At 49.1% G+C, this 21,221-nt stretch overlaps 2 protein-coding genes across 2 annotated transcripts in view; both read left to right on the forward strand.

The window, feature by feature from the left end:
• KIAA1755 (KIAA1755 ortholog) overlaps positions 1 to 9,710 on the forward strand; it is a 34,876-nt gene extending 25,166 nt beyond the window's left edge. The window contains exons 12-17 of the mRNA XM_084851831.1: positions 424 to 522; positions 1,308 to 1,456; positions 2,054 to 2,192; positions 4,406 to 4,528; positions 5,644 to 5,835; positions 6,608 to 9,710. Coding sequence (XP_084707957.1) covers positions 424 to 522; positions 1,308 to 1,456; positions 2,054 to 2,192; positions 4,406 to 4,528; positions 5,644 to 5,835; positions 6,608 to 7,573 — 1,668 coding nt within the window. The 3' untranslated portion in view covers positions 7,574 to 9,710. The remainder of the gene's footprint in view (positions 1 to 423; positions 523 to 1,307; positions 1,457 to 2,053; positions 2,193 to 4,405; positions 4,529 to 5,643; positions 5,836 to 6,607) is intronic.
• Positions 9,711 to 16,346: 6,636 nt separating this feature from the next.
• The window catches only part of LOC146349083 (bactericidal permeability-increasing protein-like), a 30,480-nt gene continuing 25,605 nt past the window's right edge, over positions 16,347 to 21,221 (forward strand). The window contains exons 1-5 of the mRNA XM_084854583.1: positions 16,347 to 16,472; positions 17,023 to 17,213; positions 17,596 to 17,710; positions 19,991 to 20,119; positions 20,843 to 20,998. Of these exons, the coding sequence (XP_084710709.1) occupies positions 17,093 to 17,213; positions 17,596 to 17,710; positions 19,991 to 20,119; positions 20,843 to 20,998 (521 nt within the window). The 5' untranslated portion in view covers positions 16,347 to 16,472; positions 17,023 to 17,092. The remainder of the gene's footprint in view (positions 16,473 to 17,022; positions 17,214 to 17,595; positions 17,711 to 19,990; positions 20,120 to 20,842; positions 20,999 to 21,221) is intronic.

Genomic DNA, 21,221 nt, shown 5'->3' on the forward strand with positions numbered 1-21,221 from the left:
ACGCTCTAAGTAAATATCCCAGAAATGTATGTAGGGAAGCCATTAGGTTCTAGCTGCTGGAAAGTTGAAGATACACATCCGTGTAATGTCCAAAAGGGCAGACATGAGTCTGGAAGGCATGAAGAAAGCATTGTGTTAGGAGAGTGCTGTGTACGTGAGCATGTGAGAGAGAGACTGAGACTGTGGCTGTTCCGGGATTACAAAGATGCACGTCTGTGTCCATCTTTAGCTTTGGGAGTAATGCTGGGTGCAAGGGGTGACGGTGGGAGTCAGCTTTATCCATGGTCTGTGGTCGCCAGCTTTCTCTCCTTGTGCATTCTCCACCTTGCTGTGCAGATGGCCCCATTATCTTGCCCTACTTCTTTTTGTTGTTGATTATTTATGTTATCTGACAGAATGCCTGTTTGTGTCTCCTCCTCTCAGAAGATGCACCGCTTTGTAAGTGACCTCACGAAGGCCTCGGAGTTGCTACAGAGCAGCACCCGAGAACTGGAGCAGGGGGAGGTCCCAGAGACCTTGCAGGTGAGTCCGCCCAGCCCGCAGAGTTGGCCACTTGGCCTCATTGGGCCATGGGGTGGACCGGCGCTTTGACACCACACAAAGCAGCTCCCTCCTGTCATGCATGTACTGTGGATGCCTCCTGCTCTTGGCTTCGCAGGTCTGGTCCTTAATTAGATCAGACGAGTCTTATTTTCCAGGAGGATGGGGATGTGTTTTCCTCCAGATCAGAGAGCAATTCTGATCCCAGGAGCCAACAACTCTGTTTGGGATGTGCCCAAAAGTTCAGCTCTCTTTTGCACACAGCATGCAGCACTGTGGATTAGTTCAGGGGGTCTGTGAGCAAGGGGCCCCCCACCCCGTAAGAATGCAAGCAGAGCTCTGCTGAATTAAGCCCTGAAGTTCCATCAAGTTTGTCACCACTTTGTTTCCAAGAGCTCAATTAAAAAAGAGAGAAAGTTTCAAGATGCTGAAAACAAATATAGTTTTATTCCTTGAAGTAGCCCAATGCGTTTCAGCCCTTTACCTTATATTTACCATAAGTACCATATTAAATTTCCAAAAATTGCCTGCAGAGATCTCTGAAAAATGTCTCCAAGATTAATCCTGTGACTGGTCAAGAGCTGTCGGCTACAAAGTCCTTCGAAGGTTCCTGTCAGGGTGTGGAGACAACGAGCCTTTCCTTTTCTTTATCCCCAGCATTAGTATCCAGGGGTAGGCTGTCTCAGAACATGGAGACTTCATTTAGCTTTCATGGCCAACAGCCCTGACCTCCATGGATCTGGCTAACATCTGTGATCATCCTACAGGCCGTCAGGCAGCAAATGGAGAGACACCGGCAGCTGATGCAAGAGGTCTTGTGCAACCCGCAACTGGTGAGCTTGCAGAGAGAAGGGGGAGCTCTGCTTGCCAGGCTGAGGAAGGATGCGGCCCGACTCAGCTTCTCCCCCGACGTCCGGTAGGTGCTCTGGCCTCAGCACCATCTCTGAGGCGGGTGAAAAAAGTCAGGCTTGAAAACCACGTACCTACACACTAGTGCTAATGCTTCTGTTTTGGTTTCGACAACTTTCAAACTTTTTAAAGCACAACCTTTTAACTTTTGTCCCATTTCCACAACAGTTAGTGAATTTTGGAGTTAATGGTCTGCATGAACGTTCATACAGAGTTTTGTATGCATTTCTCCTAATGTATGTGTTTTTGCACACATTTCTCCTAATTTATGTATTTTTGCACACATTTCTCCTGATATATGCATTTTTGTATGCATTTCTCTTGATGCATGCATTAGGAGAATGCATACGAAGATGCATACCGTTTTGTACACATTTCCCCACGTTTGCATTTTTGTGTGCAATTTTCCCTAATGTACAGATCTTTCTACACAGTTTTTGATTGGAGAACTGCACCATAACATTGAGAGAGATGCAAAAACCAAAGGATAACTGCATATCGGTTCACATGTTAATTCAGAAGTGCAAATTACATTAAAATGCAAACTAAATGCAGTTTTCCTCCATCCATTCATCCATCACTACCTTTTACATCTCTTTGTTAGGAGCAGTGTCGTGTGTGCCCTGGAACTCTACAATCTGGTGGAGGAGGAGGTTCACACGCTGGTGACCAAATCCAACCACCGCTTGGAGCACTTGGAATTCCTGTTGAAGATCCGAGAGCTGGAGGCAGAGTTTAGCGAGGTAGGTGAGCCCTCTGGAACCCAAACATGAGCCCAGCTGTATCAAAGGCTGGTCAACCACAACTGTGTCTATCCACCCAAAATTGCTGGGAATGTCCAGCAACTAATTTCAGAATCTATTTCACAGAATTTGGTTCTGTCTTATTTGGTCTCTGCAAGGAAAGCCGGTGGGAGGAGAAGTTAGACAGAACTGTGGGGATTCCCAGGTGTGAGGGAGGCTTCACGCCCCTCTCCCAGAATGCACCTGACTCTACATCCCCCCACTGCATTTTGCCAGGACATTTTGCTGCCTGAGGTGAAGGACAAGATGGCATTTCTGCATTCCGCCCACAAAAGCCAACCAGACTGGCAGCTGAATTTCACTTTGACACTGCGGATGGCATAGCATCCTCCACCTTACTTAAGGGGGCAACAGGTGACCTTAGGGGGAAGAGAGAAGTCCCCCTGGAATGCACAGTGCTGTCCTCAAGCAGAGAGGAATGCCCAGGGGGCTGCTATCACTGCCTCCTCCACAATGCCCAGCATCTGCTGCCTGAGGCAACCACCTCACTTTGCCTCATGGTAGGGCTGGTCCTGCAGTTTGCAGATTATATCACATGGCCTTTGAGTTTAGGGACAGCTGCATCCCATGCATCTGGACCTCAGTTCATATCTTTATCCCCTATATATCCTTGCATGGTGTAGGATTGTTGATGGATCCCAAATTTTATCCATGATTCCTTTCTTGAGATGGGTGAGGTGACACTTAACTCTGAGGAAGTAATCCCCCAGGCCGGGTTCATGTTCAAGGAGCCATATTAGTGGCTGCTTAAAACAGAATCACATAGGGGTTGATGGGGTTTCCTGCATGGTTTGAGTAAACCTAATAACACCCACACCCCCAGTGTGAAGAGAGCAAGAGACACACAAACGGGAGTGGGCCTGGGTTCACAGAGCTGAATTTCAAGTGGACAGCCACTCAGCTGCTTGAATGTATGAGTCAGGGGCTCAGGAGGTCCTGCTACAGGAGTTCCTGTTTGAGCAGAAGGGCCATTTTTACTCCCTGGCCACTCTTTTGTGGTAAATTAACCTCTGCCACCATCTGCTTTTCTACTTGGTAGAGAAAAGATGCAAGTACTCGTATCTTTTCTTGGGTTGTGAAAAAGCAGCTTTGAGGAGAGGCAATTTTGAGTCGGAAAATGTCAGTCAGGGAAAGGGTACCTCCTTCCCGCTTGCCAATGCTCCGTCCCCATTTATGGTCTTCCGTGGCTACTTTTCATCCAGTGTATGTGGGCCTTGGATCCATCCATTGGAGTTGTGGGTTTTTCTCTGCCTTCAGCTATAAAAGTGCCTACAATTGAGTTGAAATGAAGTTAATATGCACAGAGAGCTTTTGTACTGAATGACTGAAATCTAATTATTAAGCAATTGTCTTCAATCTTCTGAATTTGTAAGAATGTAATAATTCTATTAATTGTAAAGGAATCCAAACAGCATGAAATGGGATTCATTTTTCACTTTATTTGTGTGGTGTAATGCAGCCTGTTTATGAATTGTGTGATTAGTTGATGATGCTTCATTGACTTCAGATAGTTTTGTTGTGTTGACCTGGATCCACTTAAAGTGTCATTTTTAGAAGGTGAATTAAAAGAAATGAATGAAACTAATTACAACAATCCAGCCAGGAGATGGAAATGAATTAAATGCTCAGGAATCAAAGATTCAGTGGATGAAAATATGTAGTGCAAAGGAGACAGGCTTATTTATTTTCTAGATGTCATAACACTGTGGAATTACCGAAAAAAGTCTTCTTAAATCCTATTTTTAAGATAATCAAATTGGTGATTCCTTTCCATGTTTCACAATGCCTTGAGGGGGAGGTTCTACTTAAATATAGGTATCCCCCCCAAAGATAGGTATCCCCTAAGTTCAAAATTCCTCACTTTGTCCCGAAGTCTAGATGTGTCGATGAACGTCCATGTCCTTTAGCCTTACTCCTAGGTAATCCAGGGATGCAATCTGTTGGTCCGTGACTAAGGCAGGTGAGTGTCAGCAGGCAATCCTAGACCACTCGGCTTGTCCATTTTGCATTCTGCACCTCTGCCCTGCCCTCTCTCAACTTCTCCTGTGGGATCTCCTGGACTGGATTGCCAAACATTTTCGCTGGAAGGGTTTACTTTGATGAGGCTTGAACTCTTGCATGAGTCTTGCTATACCCTTTGCTTCTTCTCACAGCTCAGTGTGTGGTTTGATGAACAAGGAGAGCCAGTGCTCCGTGAGGTGGGATCGGCAGAGGACAGCCGGGAGAGCACCGAGGAGTCCTATCAGCGGTTTAAGGAATTCTTCAAAGAAGCCACAGTATGTTGGGCCCTGGGGCAGGCACCTCGCACAACTGCAGCCAGAATGAGACCCCACCCCAGAGGAATCAGGAAAATTATCAAAATTTGCTTTGGAAATGTCAGATTTCAGCATTTTAAAATTCATTTTTAGGAACATTTTTAATGTTTTTAATTACTTTTTAAGCCTTGTTCATAAAAGCTTTAAGACAGCCATGTTAAATATTTACTTGTAAAGTTCAGTATTTTATGCCCTGCTTTATTTTTTTAAGACTACCAAATTGTAACAACATCCATAATTTTCATTTAAAATGTGGTGAAAAAAATTAGGAAAAGACACACATTTCCATGCAAATTTAAGAGAATTTGTTTGAGGATTTTTCTCCAAAATTTGTTTCAGCACGTCTGTTCGCATTGATCCCAGACCCATTCTTCTGTCCATCCATCTTCCTCTCCATAAATCCCAAGCAAAACCCTAATCATTTCTGGATTTACAAATTTAATAACAATTTTGCAGAAAGAAATGCACTAATTTCAGTATAAGTCTGCACAAGATTATGTATATTTTTGTGCACATCTCTGACAGCAAGGCGGGGTGTTTTTATGAGATAAGGAGTTGGTGGGGAAAGTGGCCCTGTGGAGGTATATGACTGGAGATGGAAATGAGTGTCTGTTCTATGGATGTAAAGACAGCCCCAAGGGTTTTGCTCCTGGCCCTGTGGGCTGGACAGAGAAGACCTCCAAACTGTAGTTTACAGTGGGCATCTTAATTTCCACAGTTTAGGAACAAAAGAAAAGTACTTCTGGATTGAAGCAAAGATCCATTTAGCCTAGCACCGTTTCCAACAGTGGTCATCTGAAAGCCTGTGGGAAGATCGCAAGCAGAGCCTGAAAGCAATGGCCTTCCTCTGTTCTTTGTCTCCTGAGGTTTACTGCCTCTGAATGTGGAGGTTCCATTTAGGCCTCATGGGCCGGACTTGTCCAGTGGAGGCTGGTGGCTCCAATGCCAGTGGGGTGTTATTCCGCTCCAGGGTTCAATCAGACCTCTAAAGGAGCTCTCCAAGGTGCTTCGCCTAATAAACTAGGTGCACTTGATCAGCTGTCAATTCAAACCCCTTTTGTTTCTTTCTCTATTAGGTCCACTACAACCGTGGGCTCTGTCTGTCGAAGGAAGCTGCCAGGGTCCAAGGGTCCAGGTTCCCTGAAATGGGGGCCTTTGAGGCAGCCAAGGGGGCTTTCCAGGCCAAGCTGACAATGTTCTACATGGACATGGAGATGAAAGGGGCTGAGCTGGAGACTTTCTTGGACCTATACAGGTTCTGCGACAAGGTGAACCTACAAAGCGCTTCAGCAAGGTGGAAGCAAAATTGTGGAAATACGCTGGGTGGAGGATGGGGAATCGAGCAAGGAAAGGGGAGTCCCGGAGGGTGCTCATAAGGCCACATGATCAGGGGCCCCGTCCGCGCTTAGCTTCTAATGTGCTGTCTATGTGCATGTGAAAACAGAAGCCCAGGACAACAGGTGGCCTCCTGCCGGTCACAAGCCTTTTAGCCCATACTCTTGGGACACAGCGGACTTTTCCCTGGATCAGAGGGCATGGTTAGCATGGTTCTTCCTTGGGAACCCCACCTAAGCGCAGGGGCAGGGCCAGCTGACCCCTGAATACCAGTTGCTGGGAGGAGGACTTGCTCCGGGGGCTTCCCAGAAGCATTCAGCCGACCACTGTTGGAAACAGGCTGCTAGGCTGGGTGGACTCACTTTGGTCTGATCCAGCAGGGCTGCACTTAGGTTCTTATGCCTTCCCAGGGGGCCTCTACATTCCCACACTGGCAAAGCAATGTGGGATAGAGGCGGAGAAGCACTACAAGCAACTCAGGCCTCCGAAGGAAGCCACTGGCCCTTAGGGAGGGTCTCTGGCTTAGTTTCTAGAATAAACGAGAGGTCTCAAGTTAAAGGCGCAGCAATAGAATTGGGTAGGGGAGAAATTAAGGAATGATGAGTTGGCTTGGGAGACATTGTAGGAAGAATATTTCAGGTGGGGAGAAGGCCAAGGAGGAAGTCCTTGCAGGAGCGAGTAAGCCCTGTTGCTCTGTTTCTCAAGGTCACGCAATTCAGCCTCGACTGCAAGCAATGGCTGCCCCTGTGGACATCCAGAGGGGACGAGACCAAGAGCACAGAGGCCCGGCACGAGGTGGAGAACTCTCTCCAGAGGCTCTCTGAGGAGTTTCCAGCTGAGAAGTTCCAGCAGATGAAGATACAAGCTTCCAGCATGCGCAATGAAAATGGCCTAGTGGTGTGGAGAGAGGCTTTGGGGAGATGTCAAGAGGCCAGGCAGATTCTTGAGGAGACGCTGGCCACGTTCAAGGAGGTCGCGGGAGCAAGTTCAAGAGGCTGTGGAGAGACGAGCAGCCCCTTCGCCTCAGGCCCTAACCCAGCTCCCCAAGTCCCGGGTGACGGTCTCTGCCTTGGCGGAGCATCAGTGAAACCCAGGGAAGAGGAGGAGCCCCCGGGGGGCAGCAGAAGGCACAAGGACGGGTCTGTGCACAGCAGCGGTGTCCATGACAGCCATTCCCAAGGGGTTCCCTTGGGTGCTGGTACAGGCACGGATAGGAAGGGATACGAGGAGGCCTATCTGGATGCCGGTCTGGAATGTGGGGCCCCTGAGGCTCAGGGCCTGGACGGAGAGGCCTCAGAAAGTCTCCACACCACGACTCATAACTCTCGCTCGGCTCTGCCTGCACCCGCTTCTCTCCCGAATGTTAAGCAGGCACCAGGGGCTTGTGAGAACCTGCCTTCTGCCAAAGCACCTTGCACATCCATGCCAGCGAGGGGTCACAGGAGCAGGAAGAGAGAAGCAGCCCAGTACTTCCAGCTCTCCAGACATGGGAGTTTTTCTTCGGAAGATACAGATTCCCAGAACTCCACTGAAGATGCTCTGGGCTCTAGTGCCACCTTGCCCATGGAAGGGCCAGGCCCCAAAGGAGCCAGGACTCCGGAAAGGGTGCTGGGGATTGTCTATTTGGAGAACCACAGCACAAGCAGCCTGGCTCATGCAGCCACCAAGTAGGACCAGGCAACCAAGGAACCGGGGATCCTGGGTTTTTCTCCCTACTCCATGGCTTCTTTGAGGCTGAATACATTCCTGGAGTCTCAGTGCGCCATTAGCCCACATGTAAAACAATACACCCCTTCCCCGCTCTTCCTTGGACGGGGCCAAGAGTGCTTTGCGCCACTAGTTGCAACTTTGTGCAGGAGACAACTAACGTCGGTCAGCCACCCCCTTCTGTTGCCATTTGCCTCTAGCCAATGCTGTGGAGGAAAGACATTTTCAGCGGGGAGAGAGACTGTCCCCATCTCAAACAGTTGGCCAAGACATGCCTGCGGGAAGAGAAACCATAGGAAGCTACCTTCAAAAACCAACCTGTGGGAGTCTGTCTTTGTACACAAAGCACAAGCTCAGCCACTGAAAGGGATGGGGGAGAAATTCGTTCACATTTTAATGCAAGCCTTTTGCACGGTCAAACCACTATGTGAACCAAACTCAGTTATCCATCAACTTTTGCACTGCTTTGAATTTTGCAGTGGAGTTCTCCAATTAAAGAAAAAGGGTGTATAAAAATGCGTGTATTGGGGAAAATAACATGAAAAATGCTTTATGTTAGGAAAATTGCTTGCAAAAAATTGTATATTAAGCAAAAATGCAGACAGCAATGCATGTGTTAGGAGAAATCTGCACAAAAATGCTTATGACTTTTCATGCAAGCTAAAAAAAAAAAATCACTGTTTGGGATGAACTGAATTTATGACTGGAGAAATTCCCAAAATTTGAGATGAATGGAATTTAGGATTGAAAAAAATGAGAAACTGAGAGAAACAGAAATGGACAGTTTTGTCCATCCATAGCCCATGAGCAGTGGCCCCTTACTGGCATTTGCAGGCAAGAGGCCACTCCAGAGGCAGACAGACTACTCAGTCAGTGTTGCCCCTCAGGGCCCGGTTCATATTGCTATTTTGGATCTGAAATGTCTCTGTGGATAAAGTGGCTCTTCTTCCCACTCTCTGCATGGCAAAATGGTCTTGTGAATTATATTCGTAACTGATGATCTGCATCCAGCTAAAATTAGCTGTAGCCAAGCCCCATTGAAAGCTACAGCGTCTAAGTTAGTCGCAACCAACTTGGGTCTTGATGGGGCACAGTCATAACTAACTTTTGTGTCTTGAAGAAAGTTTAGAAGCTTGCATTTTCCAGGACCTCACTGCAAGTGGAGTGAAAGCCAATCCCATGTGGTGCTTGAGAACTGAGTCTGATGTGTGAAACCACAAGCATTAACCTCTGTGGGTAGCTCTTGGGAAATCTTTCAGCCTCACCTACCTCACAAGGCTGTTATGAGGAGGAAGTGGGGTAACACTATACATGGTACACTGAACTCCTTGGCAGGTGGGATACAGACGTGTAACACAATCCGGGTGGGGGGACGAATTCACAGCACAAAATGTGAGGGGATATCATCTCATTCCGGTTTTTCTGCCCCCCAAAAGAAGGAAAGTCCAACTGGTCTATAGGGTGTGTGATGAAGCCCATTAGCACATTGTTCATCCTGTTGTATTTTGGAATGTGTCTTGGTTTTCTTGGACATGATGTCAGAGCTCTTAGGCAACCATTCGTATGCTTGTTCGTATTATGATCCATAATGCCACGCGTCTCTGGAGTGATGGATTTGAAGGGTTAGATAGGGCAGAGGCAAGTCCTTGCCACCTCCTGCAGCATCCCAGCATGCAATTATTCGAAAGCCTATGGCAATCTTTTTTCCCCTGTTCCTCCTTTATGGAAAAGGAATGAGAGGTGCATGAATGAATTTGTGAGTGGCTTGCCTCTTCTCTTAAATCAAAGGGCTTTAAACAGAAGAAGAAGTTGTAACAGTTGTATATGCAATGACCAGTGGTCAGCATGTTATAATCATAAGATTGTCAGGGACGGTGTGGCAGTCTCTGTGTTCTTTTATCTCTGTCCAAACCATTACGTAAAAGACGCCTGTTGTCCTCCTCCTGCTGTTCCATCAGTGGATAAGCATTTCACTTCTGTAATCAAGGCTGATTTGTCACATCTTTTGTGACTTTGCCAGGTTGAGGAAGCCGCTGCTTCTGCTGGGAGATGCTAATCGCCACCGTCCTTGTTTCTAGGATTAATTAACTCTGATGAATTCTTCCGGCCTTTGAGTCTATGCTTCTAACGGAGAATGAGCTTTGGTACCGGTGGAGAAAGACAAAAGAGGAATGGAGCTTGGGGGAGGGCACAACCCTCCCCCTTCCCAAACACTGGAGAACCACATGGGGGCTTGATGGAGGGGGGCTTCCATGGTCCACACTTGCGGCAACACTCCCTCTTCTGATGGGTGGGCCGGTCACGGCATGTGCACACAAAAGTGATTTTATCAGCACTTCAGAAGCATGCAGAATCCCACCCTTCACTGCCCCCTGTTAAAGCTGTTCATGGTGGACTCTCCCTGAACGTTTATTACTCGAAGAATCACTTCATGCATTCTGCCCTGCTGCCCCTCCTTCAGTTTAAAAAGAAGGCTCTCGGCCCAGTCTCCATGTCTCACAGAAACTCTGAGGGCCAAGTTACACATGCCATGGAGTTGAGTGCCTCTTTCCTGGGGTGATTTGTTTCCCTTTTTTATTTAATGGGAAGCAGCCTCGAAGGCTGCAGTCAGGAGCAGAAATCGGCAGGGGAGGAGGATTTCTTAAGCCTGCCTCTCCCAACCTGCCGCCCTCCAGATGTGTTCGACTACAAATCCCATAATCGCCAACCACCACAGCACATGTAGTCTGACACATCTGGAGGGTCCCAGCTTGGGGAAGGGTGGCTTAGACCTTTCCTCCCTGGCCCTTAGCTGCTCAAAATGTCCCCTGGCTGCTTTTTAGCCTCATCCCTTTTACTCCAAGGGTAATGAATTAAGAGAAATCCCAAAATTCATGACTAGACTTTTATTATGCACCCTCCAGATATGCACAACATTGTGGGCAAACTTTCGAGATCTCTTCACCAGGCAAGATGTTTCAAAAAGCAGGAGGAAGCGGAGTGGGCGGAAAGGCTGACTGTATGTTGAAGTCTGCATGGTGAGGGTCTTAAGATGGAATGGAGGAAGAGCTGCAGACTAAGGGCAGAATTCCCCATGCTGGCTGGAGAATGCTGGGAATTGTAGGGCTTTTTTCTGCCTAAGAAATAAGCATGCATAGGGTTGCTCCCTTAAACGGAGCAAGCACTGTCTAGTAGGTGCCATGCAGGTTTCAGGTTACAGCTAGGACTTTTGGGAAAGCCAGTCCCATATTGAGTGATTCCTCCATTTTTGAAAATATAAAATCCAGCAGTTACTCTCATTTGCCTCCAGCCATAAGTGAAACTCACACAGGTGCCTTGGTGGGCAGAGAGCAAAAGTGGAGAGAAACACAGCAGTTTTTAAATTAGCAAAGTTGGAGATTAAGGGAAGAAAGGGATGCTGGCAGCTTCGGACAACATCACCCGACATGCTTCACATTACAAGTAGTCTGCCCCCGACTCCAGTCTCTCCCTGCATCTCCCTGAGTCTTTTTGTAATGTGAAAAGGGCTGATGTGGTGGCAGAGCAAAACCCTGGGCCTCGCCTGTGCTCTCCTAGAATACCAATTCTTGCTCCTTGGGAGTTTGCCTCCTGCCTTTGAGCAGTGAGCAAGGATGGCTAAAGGGTCCAGGCAACAGCGAATAGCCCATGGCAAAGGCTGCCCGTGGTCATCCTTCGCTGCTCCAAACGAGTATGGGGAGTGGGTGGCTTTGCAGGAAAGAAGGGGAGGTAACTCTTCTAGTTCATCAGTTTTCTGGATCCTAATTCCTTCTCTCTCTAACGAAGCAGAGCGAGGCAGTTTTTCTAACCACAGAGGATTCCAGTCCCACACACACTCCCTTCAAACAGCTGCTAATGATCTCTGCATCACTTCATTGCCAAACTTTTGTTCCCTCTGCTGGAGAAGAGGGGGGCTTTTCTTCTTCATGAGAAAGAGAATCCTCCCCACAGGCGGAAGAGCTGGAGGACGAGGACAGAGACCTGCTCGCAGGCAAGGGGCCCATCTACATAGCACCACTTTCACCCCCCACCCCATTGCAACTGCGCAGCATTGCAGCTTCGAATTAGCTTCTGCTGGGATACACTCACGATTTACTGCGTGCATCCCTAACGGACTCCGCTGTGCCCTCCTTTTTTTGCCATTATACTTCAATGCACAGCTGTGCAGCCCCGTGAGCGTGGGGGTGCGACACCGCAGTGGCTGTTTAGTATTTTGGGGATTCTGTCGTGTCTTTCTGTCCCTCGTTAGGTAAAAAGTGGGTGTCCTGTGCTCCTTCATTTCTACGCCATCTGTTTGTCAGTTCCCCAGCCTGAGACTCTTGCAATGCTTCGCGTGAGCAGTACATGCCTACCCAACACGCCGAAATGGAGGCCGGAGCAATGTTGGTCCTCCCCCAAGACCCTCCCGGCCCTTGGGCACTGAGTCCAAAAGCAACCGTTGCGAAGGTACAAAGCTGCAAAATGCGCAAAAGTGTGATTAAATAAATGAAAACCCCTCTCTGTGCCTCTGTAACTGCGCAGCTGCGAAGGGACGGAGGGAGCAAAGGGGCATCACAGAGCAACAGAAGCGCTACACACACCTACAACATGCTCACCGCAAAATGCGAAGTCAGTTCAGGGAAAGGACAGACGGCTCCCAACCGTGGGGAAACCTGCATCAAACCAAAAACATGGCAGCCAAACACCTCCTTGGACGTCCGCATTTTCTGGGAGAAATCCACGGATGGCTACGAAGTGGCGACTGCATCATCTGTCCCGAGGGACCTCGACTCGCAGCCGCCTCGGAGTAAAAGGCTCATGTAGATGGGGCCAGGGAAGGAGGAGCATTGCAGGCTGCAGCCAACACATACGCAGTCCCCTCAGCGCCACTGGCAAAGGAGAGTGCAAGAGCGCAAAGGAGACCGTCCAGACGGCCTCCACGCTGGTATACCCAAAGCAGGTCTGGGTAAAGAACCAAGTAAGATGTGTCCACAAAGGAAACAGGCAAAGCAAGATCTTTCACTGGATAAGCTGAGGTTGGTAAAAAGAACTGCAGGAGTTTTAGTTTTGCGGACTCCACAAAAAATAATGTACACGTGCATAGATATGAATGAAGACACATACATTGCTACTCTTTTGTCCAGTGTGAAATTATGCACTATTTTTCTTGTACTGACATAATTCCCCAAAGGCTCAACGCGTAGATCAGGACAAGTATGCCAAAATAAACCACATGGCACCTGTCCTTTCTGCCTAGCGAAGGAGTCTGTGGAATCCAGAAGTGTGCTTTAGATGACACTAGCTGCTCATTGTTACCTTTCCAGGCCTTTGGCCATTGCCTGCAACCATCCCAAAAGCTTGCTAGAAAACCTCTGCAACGCCACCTCCACCTTATTTTAGAGCATTTGCGTTCAGGAGGACAGCAGAGCACTGAAAAGGTCCCAATGGAACAAAGAAAGTGGATGTTCTGACTGTTAAAACTCTGGGTTCTTTGTCATGGAGTATTGCCTGATTTTCTCCCTTTTTCCTTTTCCTAGAAAGGGAGCATTTTTAAAAGAAGAAAGCAGGAAGTCCACATCGGGCGTCCCCCTCATTCCCAGGTGCCTTGTCCTGGGCTGCCCTGCATTCGGCTGCAGAATCCAGGGCCTGAGCCATCCAGTTTGCCAACAGAGATCTGGAAGAGGGAGAGCGTACAGCGTGGCAGAGGCACAAGAGAGGTACAAAATCTTCTGTATTACCATGGTTTCCTCTGGGGTGACGCTGAAGAGGGCAGAGAAGCAAGGGGGGCTCTATGCCTCTCCCCACCACAAGCAAACACCCCTTTTCTTTCCTTGGTGGTCACTTGTGGGCAGACTTTCTCTTCTTGCTCCTGGATCTCCCATCGCTCTCCTTCCTGGCCATCTGGATGGATGTATTTTTGTCATGTCCCCAGGCTCACAGGCTCTGCAGCTCCCTGAGGAGGACTCAAAGTCTGATGAACCACTGGTTGCCCCACGCCTGGGAGGACCATCCGCACCGCCTCAAATACCTTCAAGACCTGAAGACATAGCCCTCCCCTCCACCTCAGACTCCGAGGAGTCCACAGGAATAACCGTAGGCTCTTTAAGGGCCCAGCATCCAGCAGGGATGGAGCCGCTGAAGGTGCAGGGGGTTCCAGCCCTCTTGAGGCCTTCAGCCGGGACCCCCTGCAGTGCGCTGACCACGGTCCTGACCGGTCCTGACCTTGCTGCGGCTCTGCTCTCCTGGACCCGGCCCAGCATGACCGGATGTGGCACTGCTTTCCCAGTCCCCGCTCTACCTGGCACTGACCTGCCTGTGAGTGAACATGCTACGGGCTCCTTCCCAGCCCCATCTGGACAGATGTGTTTTTCTTCTCTGCGGTGGCCCCACAACATAATCCAGGTACGTGTCACCCCCGAGGGGACCAGGCTGGCCTGCCCCGCTCCAGCAGCCCTGCCTGAGTCGAGTCCCATGGCTCACTCCTCTCCAACTCAACCCTTCGTGTGTCGTGCAAAGAAGAGCCAGCTCGCTGGCTGGGGAGGGGAGGGGAGCGATTGGGGAGTGGAAAGAAGAAAAGGGGGTGGGGGGGCTGTCTGGTCTTTAAAATGCCCTCTCCCCTATGCGCGCGCACACGCCTGTGCTGCAGAAGGCTTGCAGAGCAGTGCCAGACCAGGGAAATAGGGAGGCTACTTGTGAATCACCAAAAAAGAGGACAAAAGAGGACAGTAGTTTGCATAAAATGTGTATGTGCTAATTTATATGTATAGATGCAAATTAAGAAATAATTATTATAATTTTAAATATAAATACAGTATATTTCACCATAGTGAGGAAGACTGCGACCAGGCAACCTGTGAGCCTTGCTCATTCTGCTGTCCAGGCACTGCTGATGGGCAGCTTCAAGGCCCTTTAGCTCTCCCTTCCGACGGTCCTTGATCTTTAAGCCAGACTTGGACTGGGCAGCCCTGCAAACAGAGGATGCCTTCAAAATAGAGGACAGTCCTCTAGCACCCCTTCAGACAGAGGACTGTCCTCTGTAAAAGAGGAGGTGTGGCCACCCTACGGTAGCAGCCTTCTTCGCATCTCTCTCTCTCTCTCTCTCTCTCTCTCTCTCGCACACACATGCCTGTGCTGCAAAGCACTTGTAGGACAGCTGCCCTCGTTGTACCCAGAGGCATGGGCCCTGCCCCATGCCCAGACAGCCCGGGAACTAGCACAGGAGGGGGGTTGGCCAAATCCAGCCATGGTGCGAAATGTGCACTTTGCAGCCAGGCTCAAGCACCAGATCACATCTGCAAAGCAATTGCCCACCCTGTCCCGTTTTTCTAGCCACTGTCTCTTCCCACCTGTTACGAATTTGGGCTTTGCTGAATGTTTTCAATCTATACTTCCAGCATTTAGGAAGCCTCTGGCTGCCAATTAACTATCTATAGCTAATTAATATACTTCAAGCACATCAGAGATGAAGAATTGTTTTAGGTGGGCTCAATCTTTGGCTTTGTACTAACAAGAAGGAGTTAAAAGTACATCTTCCACAGTGGCGAAGATGGTGACATTTGTACAAAATTAGTGACTGCAAATAAACCGCCTTTGCAGCCACGGGGGCGGGGGGCATGCTTGTGGGTGTATGAAAGAGAAGCATGTGGCCATTAAGCAATGCAGCTCAGCTGTGGAGCAACGGCCTCATCTTGCCTGAGGAAAACACACACAGACAAAGGCAGCAATTCGGGGTGAATATTTGCTCTCAGGGGCCCACAGCAGAATGTAGCAACACACTGCTTCTCCTTCTCCGTGATTTCCTGTCCTTTCCCCAAAAGAGGCGTTTGCCTCCCATTTCATCCACTTCAGAGGGAGGGAGATTTTGAAATCTGCTCCTACACAACAAAAAGCAGAAGCAGAACTACTCTCAAAGGCATAACCTTACTCAGCAAGTACAGCGAGCAAGGCACCCTAATGTGAAGAATGATATTGTGACACCATGGTTTCCAGTCGTTTCCTATGCTGAGGCATTTCAAACATTTGATAAAGTTCCAGCAAAATGCAGTTGCCTATATTTTTAATGATTACTATGCACAAACACACAGAATGGCACACACCTGTACACACTCCGTTTGTAGAATTTGCATTTTTACTTTCATTAGAAATTGAGCTCCTACCTACATTTATAATTAGTGAATTCCTTTGTTTCTTTCGTGATGGTGATTTATTATTGTGCACATTCTTTTTTTGTTATTTTTGCCTTTATTTGGTTAACTTTGTTTCAAAATAAAATAAAATTTCATGATTAAAAGCTCTTGATAAGGCACACTTCTGTCAACAGAGCTGAGCCCCAAGGACCAGAGTCAAACTGCGGCAGAATTATTGTTGTTGCTGCTGTTATTAATTTTATATTGCTTAATATAATAAAATGTCTAAGTGGTTTACATACAAAAATATTTTTAAAACACAGTTAAAATACACTGTTAATAAACAATTACAGCTGCAACAAAAATAAATGAAAGAAAGAAAGAAGCAATAAAGCAGAGCGGCAACATGATAATCAGTTATAAGCCAGGGAAAGCTTATGTTTTCAGGAGGCATTTAAAAGACACCGCGTTTCCTGCCTCCCGAGCCGCACTGGGAAAGGTGTTCCAGAGGGTAGGTACCGTCACTGAGAAGGTGCTGCTTTCAAGGTACGGGGCAACACTCCCTTGGTAGCGGAATGGCCAGAAGGCCCTCCTCTGAGGGCCTTAACAGTCGGCTGGGTGTGACAGCCAGTGAGAAGCAAGGAGAGCAAGGCACCTGAAAGGCAGAATGGCTCCAGAAGGCTGAGAGGGCCAGCTGAGAGACTGACGAGAGAAACTGCAAGCAGCACAGCGCATCAGCTACCCAGGCCAGCAGGACAAGGGTGGGACAGGCCTTATACTGGGACACAACGGGGCAATGGAGCAGAGTGCATATCGTTAATACCTTCCCTGCCCAATGGGAAACCCACAAGCGGGACCGCAATCCTGAGAATTGTGACATGTCTGAGCCCCAGTCTGTGTGGAATTCCAGGAACATAGTCAAATATTAGCCAAGTGCCTCTGACCGTCCACATAGCCCAACCCCTCCCCCCTCATGCACGCACGCCCACCTGGGATTCTGCTGGGTGTTTGCAGGGGGTCTTCACATAGGCTCAACATCCAGCAGCCTTTTTTGGGGAATTGGAGCAGTGTGTGCTTGTTACATGCAAAATGGCAGGAATGGCAATGGGCCAAAGCAGCAAAGCCCCAGAGCCACTTTTGCACCGCCCCAGGCACAGCAAAAGCGCAGGGCAGGCCCTGCCAAAGAACACGATGAACCCGACCCAGAACTGTACTAATAATTGTGCAACTGGGGAGAAACCAACTTACGGAAATTTTCATACAGCTTCCTGCTACCTCTGACTGCTTGTTTTCACTTCCTTTCTCTCTAAGCTTGCAGCCAACTATTTGCATCTGCAGCCTCCCTGGGCAGAAGCACCTGAAAGGGCTTCGGGCCGTAAGGATGTCCAAGGGCAGCGTGTTCCTGGTATCTCTGCTCATCTGCTTTTATTATTTGGTGCTGTGCTCGGAGGGTGCAAACCCCGGGTTTATGGGCAGAGTCACTGACAAAGGCCTGGATTATGGTAGGTGCCCAGGGTTTTTTTTTCTGTCGAACTGCTTGCCCCCTACAGAAAGGATGCATTTGTAAATCCGCAATGGGAATATGGGTACATGAGTGATCACTAAGATAGTGTTGCAACAGGGCTGGCCCTGCCACTGAGCAGAGTGAAGCAGCTGCTTCCGATGGTGGATGCTGGGCAAGCCCCCTGAGCTAGCCTGGTGCCCTCGGGGGTGGTCAATGCCACTAGTGTGTTGCCAGTGTATTAAACCTGCTGTTCAGTCTAAACACATAGCCTTTTCTTTTAGCCTTTTATTAGAAGGGGGAGAGGGTACTAAAATGGCAACTGACTGCTTCCATCTTGAAGGAGAGGCTCTGATGTCAACATTTTCTTTGCTTTATTTCAGCTCGTCAGGAGGGGATTGCAGTCTTGCAACAGCAGCTGGCCAAGCTGAAGCTGCCTGATTTCTCTGGGTCCTTCAGAGTCAAGGTTCTTGGAAATGTAGACTATAAATTGTACAGGTGAGACTACATGTTGTAATAAAGGGTGATAGTAACTGCTTGAGGATGGACAGGGACTGTTAGAGTGTCTTATGGGGAGAAACAAAATGGATTTGGGAGACATTCTGAAAACGATCCTAACACATAGAATGATAGCTTGAGAATTATCATAAGGAAGGATGAGGCAACAATGCAAACTGCCTTAATCATACATAGGGCAGAATCAGCGCAGGGGGGTGGACTCGATGGTCTTACAGGCCCCTTCCAACCCTACTATTCTATGATTCTATGACCCCCAACTGAATCCAGCAACTAGGTTTGGCTGGTGCGCCAGCTGCAGCCACTCCTGAACTTAGCTTAGCCACAGCGGTTCAGGCACTGGTAACCTCAAGACTGGATCACTGTAATGCGCTGTATGTGAGGCTACCCTTGGGCTTGGTCTGGAAGCTGCAGCTGGAGCAGAATGCAGCAGCGAGGCTGCTAACCGGGGCCTCTTTCCACTAGGGATGTCAGAGAATTCCGCCACAGATCTCGGTGAGGTCGAATACCAGTGCATTCGGCCCCCGCGAACTCCATGGCGGAACGGCCTGCCGCCCCCCCCCCGCCTCCCCGCAGATCCCCCTGGGACGAGACTTAGCTGGGGCGGATGTTCCGGGCGGCGGCGGCGGCGGCTGGTCTTTCGACCGGCTGCCACCACTGCCAATTGCAGTCTTGTCTTGTTAAAACACACACACACACACACACACGACGTGATAGGCTACGTGAAGATTTACATAGCCTATCATGGCTGGGTTTTTTAAAAAAAACGCATACGCAAATGGCGGCGGCTATGGCCGCCGCCATTTGCGTTCCTTATTTTTGGCCGTCTTAGTCTACGTAAACATTTACGTAGACTATGACGGCGAAAATAAAGGGGAATGCAAATAGCGTAGCGGGCGCTATTTGCGTCCCTTTTTGATTCACCGTTTTAGCCTACGTAAACGCTGCTACATCGCCCAGAGTGGCTGGGTGACCAGCCAGATGGGCGATTAATAAATTTAATAATAATATATAATAAATTTACATAGGCTAAAATGGTGAATCAAAAAGGGACGCAAGTAGCGTCCGCTACGCTATTTGCGTTCCCCTTTATTTTCGCCGTCATAGTCTACGTAAATATTTATGTAGATTAAGACGGCCAAAAATAAGGAACGCAAATGGCGGCGGCCATAGCCGCCGCCATTTGCGTACGCGGTTTTTTTCTTTCTTTCTTTCCCAGAGCCCTCTGCAGCTGGAAATCCGGCTGCAGACGGCTCTGGCCTGGGCTGGGCCTGGCCAGCTGCTCCACGGAGCTGCCGCGGAGCACAGCCAGCCGTGGAGGATTCCGGGGGGGAGGAACGGATCACCTCCCCCCCCCCCATCGAGGATTCCGGGGGAGGGACGGAACGTCTCCCCCACCACCATCAACATAAACCGCAGAAAGGTAAGTGACTTTCGTACATCCCTACTTTCCGCCAGCCTGTTACACCTTTGCTGAAAGAGCTGCACTGGCTGCCAATAAGCTACCAGGCCAAGTTTAAGGAGTTGCTATTAACATATAAAGCCCTAAACTGCTTGGGGCCAGGTTACCTTAGGATCCCCTCCCCTGTTACGTCCCTGCCCGGTCTCTGCGATCTCCAGAGGGAGCACTTCTGATGGTGTCGCATGATCTTGAGGTTCACCCCAGGAGCCGTGGCAGCAGAGCGCGTAGTGTCTCAGCACGCACCCTCGGAGCACGGCACCTCACCAGTTGTCTTTAGACAGTGCCCACAAGGCTGGCATTTAGACCCCTTCTTAAGACTCACCTCCTCACACAGGCTTTCCCTGAGGTGTGACCCAGCCAGGTATCGTCTGCAGTACACAGCAGAGTGTATAGTTTTATTGCTTATTATTCCGTATTTGTTATTGTATTATTTTATTGTTATGTTTTATTGTTATTTTTGTGGAACTGACATTGTTTGTTCACTGCTTTGATGCCTTAGTGGAAAGTGGTATATAAATGTGTATCATAAATAAATAATAAATAGCTTCCGAGCCCCCCAGGTTCTTCTGCTCAGCCTCACCCGGCAGCACATCGCTCAGCAAGGGCCAAACGTATCCCGTGTGACTCATATGGTCACGCTTGGCCCTTGCTGGTGGCCTCTTTGCTTTAGAGAAAGGATCATGTAGTCAGCTTGAATTGCTCCTGTGTGAATCCTCCCATGAAGAGCTGGAGCTCCAAAGCACAGGTTGAGGTGTTTCCACACCAGTCGCCTTCTCCTCTCCTCTCTCGTCCTCCTGTAGTTTGGATATCCAGAGTTTCCAGCTGCCAAGCTCAGCAGTAGTACCCATCCCAGGCGTGGGCCCCAAGGTCTCGATTACCAGTGTCTTTGTTGAATTGACGGGGCAGTGGCAAGTGAAGAAGAAGTGGTTGTAAGTGCATCCTTGCCTCTTACCTTTTTTTACGTCTTCCAAACTGTACAGGCCGCATATACGCCATGATTACGTGAACTATAGCAGCCTCTTGCATAGAGAAACAGGATTGGCCCTCCTGGGTCAGATTAATAAGCCATCCCTCTACCAAGAGTGGCTCGACAGATGCCCCAGAGAGGTGCAGAAGCAATGTGTGGCAGCCATTTGCATCCCTCATTCTTCGACCTCAGCATCCAAAGATTGGGGGGGGGGAGCATGGGCCATCTCTGAAAGCAGAGGCTATGCTTTTCGCTCCCTCCCCAGCTCCCTCCATGGCACCGTGTTGCCATCTAAGCCCCAAGGCCCCATGTTTTTGAATATAAACCTATGAAGCTGCCTAATAGGGAGTTCGGGACCATCGGTCCATCTAGCACAGGGTGGTGCGCTCTGATGGGCAGCAGTTCTCCAAGGTCTCTGGCAGGGCTCTTCCCCATCACGCACGAGTGGATCCTTTTAAAGCTTTAGAGGCTCACAGCTGAACAGTGGGAACTTCGGCTCACAACACGTGTGCTCAGCCCCTGACCAATACAGCTTCTCACCACTTGGTGCGCTGAGGGAAAGGGCACGTCTGCACCAAAGGCTGTAGCTGGTTGGCTTCTGCATCACTCCCACTCCCTGGGAAAATGAAGGGAAGAGCTGATATTTGGGGGTGCAGACCCTTTGTTCTCCTGTGTTTCCAACCAGCAAGGACAGTGGCTCGTTTGACCTGAAGGTTGAAGGCCTCTCCATCTCTGCAAGCTTGACGCTGGGCAGTGATCCCACCGGGAGACTGACAGCCACCACCTCTGACTGCAGCGCCCACATTTCTGACGTCTACGTGCACTTTTCTGGCACATTGGGGTATGTTTATTTATTTATTTGATTGAAACCCCGCCTCTCTACCAAAGACTGGCACACAAGGTGGGTTGCTCCTGCTGCTTGACTTTGGGACATTCTGCCTTGCTTTCTCTTGATCCCAGCCATTCCCCTTGGCACCTCATCTCCCCCTAAGGGAAGATGGCTGCTGCCCACTGACACATGGCTCTAATTTCTCCTCCCTGCAGCAGCATTTACTAGGTTGGGC

The sequence above is a fragment of the Heloderma suspectum genome, chromosome 4 (genome assembly GCF_057233095.1).
Source record: "Heloderma suspectum isolate Gila_16-S chromosome 4, 16-S_ref, whole genome shotgun sequence".
Classification (NCBI taxonomy): domain Eukaryota; kingdom Metazoa; phylum Chordata; class Lepidosauria; order Squamata; family Helodermatidae; genus Heloderma; species Heloderma suspectum.